Raw genomic sequence first — 5232 nt, forward strand, 5'->3', positions numbered from 1 at the left:
CTCCAGTAGATAGGGTTGGATTCCTCCACCCCACTCCACTCCTACCAGTGTCAGTGAGTGGGCTGCTAGCTGGTGACAGCAGCACCGCAGTGGTGAAAGACCGGCTGCTGACTTTTCCCTTTGGAGAAACCACCATGGACTGCCTGCTTTTCCAGGCGGAAAATACCATCACCGGAACGGAATGGAATGCTACTCATCCGGCCGCCGCTGCATCAACAAGAGATCCCAGGCGGAAACACCACTCGTGCACCATCACATCAGATCAAACATCCGTCAAAGCCAGATCGATCACCTGGGATGGAATGGAATGAAAAGAAAAGGCGGGCGCTTGCACAGATCTGGAGCCGGAATGAAGCCCGCTTTCAGGTGGAAAAGAGACTGCTTGCACAGATCTGGAGCCGCAAAGACTCACCACATCAAGATCAACATCAGATCAGCTGGGATAGATTTCAGGTGAAAAAGGGGGAGGGAGCATTGCGCAGATCTGGAGCCACAAAGATGGTTCATCATTCATAAAGCTCTCTCTCAATTCTTACACTGAGATGTTACACACTACCACTACTACTAGGATAACCGCTACTACTACTACTACTACTACTTGGTAACATCACAGCTGCTACTAGGCAAGAAGAAAGAACAAAGCCGCTAAAGCTGGCGCGAAGAACAGCAGCAGCAGCTGCTGCAGCTGCATCATCATCGTTCATTCATTCGTTATTCAACAACTAATCAGCCGGAAAAACTAGCAGGAAAGAACAAGGGGGAGCAGGCAGAGACGCCGCAACATCTCTGCCTGCATGCTTGCTTGATTGCTAGGCAAGCAGCAGCAAGCGAGCAAATCACTCACACTCTGGATCTCCTCTCATCTCTCTTCTCTTCTCCTCTCTCCGCTTGCTGCTGCTAGCTAGCTAGGTGGGGCTGGGTCAGCCGTAGATGACGCCGGAGGAGAGGGCCATGAGGAGGATGGCCGCCTTCTCCTCCTCGCCCAGCCGCGGCCTGCGCCGCATCCGCCGCCGCTGCTTCAGCACCACCTCCTTGCCGAACCCCACCACGCGGAGCTCCACCTCGCGCCCCCTCTTGGTCGTCGTCGTCTTCTTCTTGGCCTGCTGCGGCTGCTGCTGCTCCGGATCCGCGCTCTCGCCGCCGGCCTCCGAGCACGCCGCGGGCGCGGCGGCGGCCGCCGGCTGCCTCTTCTTGGGAGGGTCCTCGAGGCCCATCGCCTCCCTCCGCTTCTTCCTGTACCGGATCCCGCACGCGTTGCACAGCGACTGGATCGAGGGAGAGAGAGAAAAACAGATCAGCCGCCGTAGATCAGCTCGGGAAACCACAGATCGGGGGTAAACAGAGGGGTTAGATAGCAGATCGGGAGGGATCTGCGGCACTCACCATGGGGCCGGAGGGTCCGCCGCGCCAGAGCGGCGTCTTGGTGGTGTTGCAGGCGGTGCATGCCTTGGGCTGGCTGCCGGCGGCCGGGCGCTCGCCGGGATCCAGCGATCCGCTCCCCTGCCAACAGATCGAGGCAAAACACGTCAGATCACCACCAAATCCCTGCTTCACATGTACAGATCGGGCACGGAAAACACGCTCTGGATCGGATCAGCTCACCTTCTCGACCGAGGAGCTCATGTCCGGCGCCAGGATCGGCAGATCTGCGACAGGCGCCCCCTCTCAGCTCCGGCGATCCGCGGCTCCGGCCACCGCACCCGCTCCTCGTCGCGGATCGGGGGTTTAGGGGTTTGGTGCCCGGCCCGATACGCAGCCACAGATCTCTGCTGCCGGGAGGATCCTACGGGCAACCACCAGAGCAGAGCACTGGATCAATCGATCGGTGGCCAACGGCAGGGGTTTGGAGTGGGAGGCGGCGGCGGGAAGGGGGAGGGGAGGGAGGGAGGAGGGGAATGGATGAGGTGGTGGTGGGTCGGAGGGGGGAGGAGAGATAAAGGGCGGAGATTTGGATTTCGGATCTGAAAATGGGGGAGGGAAGAGGGGCGCGCCGTGGAGGGAAACGGAAAAGGGTGGAGGGAAATGGGGGCGGGGGTGGAATTCGGGGGGCGCCGGTATATGTATGTATCGCCGCCGGCGTGCTTTGTCGAGTGATGACTGCTTTGGGGCTTTTCGGCCGGCCGGCCGTCTAGGAAGATTTGGGAAGGTTTTAGAGCGCATGGATGGATGATGGTGGTGCACGTGAGCGTGTTCTTTTTTCTTTCTTTGTGGTTTGTGTTAACGGTGTAGCGTGTGATGTCATCTGTGTGTGACTGGTGTACCAAGAGAGTAAAATATTCAAAAAAAAATCAAGGCTTATTGCGATTGTGCGTCGAAAGTACAGGGTGCCATATAAACATGATAGAAGTTACATTGGGGTACCTGGATCACTGAACCACTAGTGCCGTTGCGGCGCATTGTTGTTGTCACTCCTGTATCGAAGCTGGACTGACCTTGTCGGTGACGGATGGGTCTATGTGTTCGACAAGTTACAGTGAATGCAAGGCTAAGAGGGTGTTTGGTTGGGATATGAGCTGTGGGAAAGTTGGTGTGGGATGTGAGCTGTGGAAAAGCTGCCGTGAGCAGAATTGACGTTTGGTAAACTGCATGTCTGAGCTGTGGCTTTCGAGTAAAATGTCTTGAATGCCCTTGAAATGTTGAAATGGTGTTTGTGTGCTAATATAATGCTAGTAATCTGTTTTAGACATGTTCCACTAATTTTTGAGCTATTATACATATGTTGCAGGTAATTAAAATGCGAGGATAGTAAACCAATAGAACTACATATATAACATTAACTCTTCATACATCATCCTAAGCACATATATACCAAAAGACTTAAATTGTTCATACATCACCATCCACATATCTACACCAAAACACACCTCTTGGTTGGTGGCCAAAGAAAGGGGTTTGGAGGAGGAGGGGGAGGGGCGGAATGGATGGGGTGGTGGGTCGGAGGGAAGGGGGAGGAGAGATAAAGGGGGAGATTTGGATTTCGGATCTGAAAATGGGGGAGGGAAGAGGGGGCGCCGTGGAGGGAAATTGGGGTAGGGGAATTCAGGGGTCGTATATGTATCGGCGTCACGCCACGCTGCCAACGTGCTTTGTCGAGTGGTTGGACTGGGGCTTTTCGGCCGGCCGACCGTCTAGGAGGATTTGGGAAGGTTTTAGAACACATGGACGGATGGATGATGATGGTGTACATGTGTGTGTGTGTTTTGTTTTCTTTTTGGTTTGTGTTAACTGCCTAGTGTGATGTCATCTGTATGCCTAATGTACAAAGAGCGTAAATAAACAAATTCAAAACAATCCATGCTTGTTTCGATGGTGTGTCAAAAGTATAGAGTGCCATATAAACATGATAAAAAATTACATTGAGGTCTCTGGGCCACCGAACAACCAGTGTCGCCAGCGGCGCATGGTTGTTGTCACTCCTATTCCAAAGCTGGTCTAACCTTGTCAATGACAGCTAGGTCTATGTATTCGACAAGTTACATTGAATGCAAGGCTAAGAAAGTGTTTGGTTGGGCTGTGAGGTGTGGGAAGCTGACGTGGGTTGTGAGCTGTGGGAAAGCTGCCGTGAGCAGAATTGTCGTTTGGTAAAATGCATGTCTGAGCTGTGGCTTTCGAGTAAAATGTCTTGAATGTCGTTGAAATGTTGAAATGGTGTCTGTGTACTAATATAATGGTAGTAATATGTTTTAGACATGTTTCACTAATTTTTGAGCTATTATACATATGTTGCAGGTAATTAAAATGCGAGGATAGTAAATCGATAGAGCTACAAATATAACATTAATTCTTCATACATCATCCTAAGCACATATATACCAAAAGACTTAAATTGTTCATACATCACCATCCACATATCTACACCAAAACACACCTCTTGGTTGGTAGCCAACGAAAGGGGTTTGGAGGAGGGGGGAGGGAGGGTGTCGGGGATATACCCCGTGGCGTAAACCGGCCGGAAATATAACCCGGCCGGACTGGACGACTCACTGGTAACCCGCCCGGAGCTTGGCGGTTCACGGGCTACCCGCCCGGTCTTGGCGGTGCATTAGTAACCCGGCGGGCGGGTTAGATGGATGACGAGGCCCATGGCCTAGAAGGCCGGTTCACGTTTAATGGTGGGCCGGTTTAAGAGGAAAGGCATGAGGAATATTTACCTTACAAGGAGTTAAGACCAGGACTTGTATCCGGTTTGTATTAGAGATAGACTAGTCCTAATCCTAATAGGATCCACATGTAAACCGCCCCTTCAACATATATAAGGAGGGGCAGGGCTCCCAAAAGAGGACAGGCTACAAGCAAGAAGAAACAATCTTAGGGCTAGACACAAAGAGGAGAGCCGGTTTACGGCGACTCCCTCGTGATGATAATGAGACCTAGCCTCAAACAACATGTAGGGTTGTTACCGGATGATGTTTCCCGGGGCCCAAAGCTGTCTAAATCCCTGTCTTGTGTTGCGTCTCTCGATTCCGCTCAACCCCTCTCAAGCTACCACATAGATGCGTTGGCCTCACGACTAAGTCCTTACACTAGGACATCTGACGTGACAAATCCACGACAGTTGACGCCCACCGTGGGGCCTGCGCACGATGGTGTTGAGTTCTTGGAGGGATTTCTTTAGGGATCGAGAAGTTCGTGTTTTGGCCGGATTGGCGAATCTTTTCTGCTGCTGCTCTTCAGGCGTGAGGATCAAAGCAATCAAAACCATCACGGACTCAACCTCTGCAGCTAGTTATGGATAGGATACACGCCGGTCCAATAGGCGGGTCAACTCAACCACGACCCGGACTCTGCATGGCTGCTGACGCGGCACCGCCTCTGCCGTGGTTCTGTTTGGCTTCGCTGGGCCGACCTCGCTTCGTCTTTTCTGTGAGCCGCCCCAGCTGCTGCCTCCACGGTGTCACCTCGCCGATTCGCTGTTGCCTCCACCGCTTTGCCGCTTCACCTCGCCGGGGTACCTCCGCCATCGCGTTTCGAGCCGGCCCCGAGCCGCTTCGCTGGTCCGCCTCCTCTGCTCCAAGTCGTGGTTTCCCCTGGCCGACAAAGCATCGCTACCACAAGCCGCCGCCGGGGGTGGCGGGACGACCGGTGTGCCAAGTCGCCTCTGCTATTGATCTCCACGGGTGTGACCTCAAACCGCCGGCGGAGTGCCTCTGAGTTGCCGCCCCGTTCAGTTACTTGGCCGCTTCCGCAGGCCGCCCTCACCGCTCATCTCTAAGTCGCCAAAATCGCCTTGAG

At 53.6% G+C, this 5232-nt stretch overlaps 1 protein-coding gene across 1 annotated transcript; it reads right to left on the bottom strand.

Annotated features, from left to right (window-relative positions):
- Positions 1 to 485: 485 nt before the first annotated feature.
- On the bottom strand, positions 486 to 2017 carry LOC125552964 (GATA transcription factor 15-like). Its single transcript, XM_048716689.1, has 3 exons — positions 1603 to 2017; positions 1384 to 1500; positions 486 to 1265 (listed from the first exon to the last, which is right to left on the bottom strand). The coding sequence occupies exons 1-3, from the start codon at positions 1621 to 1623 to the stop codon at positions 921 to 923; spliced, it is 483 nt and encodes a 160-aa protein (XP_048572646.1). The 5' UTR covers positions 1624 to 2017; the 3' UTR covers positions 486 to 920.
- Between the last annotated feature and the right edge of the window lie 3215 nt (positions 2018 to 5232).

Source organism: Triticum urartu, chromosome 4, assembly GCF_003073215.2.
Source record: "Triticum urartu cultivar G1812 chromosome 4, Tu2.1, whole genome shotgun sequence".
Lineage (NCBI taxonomy): Eukaryota > Viridiplantae > Streptophyta > Magnoliopsida > Poales > Poaceae > Triticum > Triticum urartu.

Bases quoted from the DNA above. Each gene is read 5' to 3' on its own strand.
- LOC125552964 (XM_048716689.1), bottom strand. From the start codon at position 1,623: ATGAGCTCCTCGGTCGAGAAG. The intron at 1,501-1,602 runs GTGAGCTGATCC...ATCTGTTGGCAG, and splicing joins TGAGCTCCTCGGTCGAGAAG to GGGAGCGGATCGCTGGATCC. The intron at 1,266-1,383 runs GTGAGTGCCGCA...CCCTCGATCCAG, and splicing joins GCGGACCCTCCGGCCCCATG to TCGCTGTGCAACGCGTGCGG.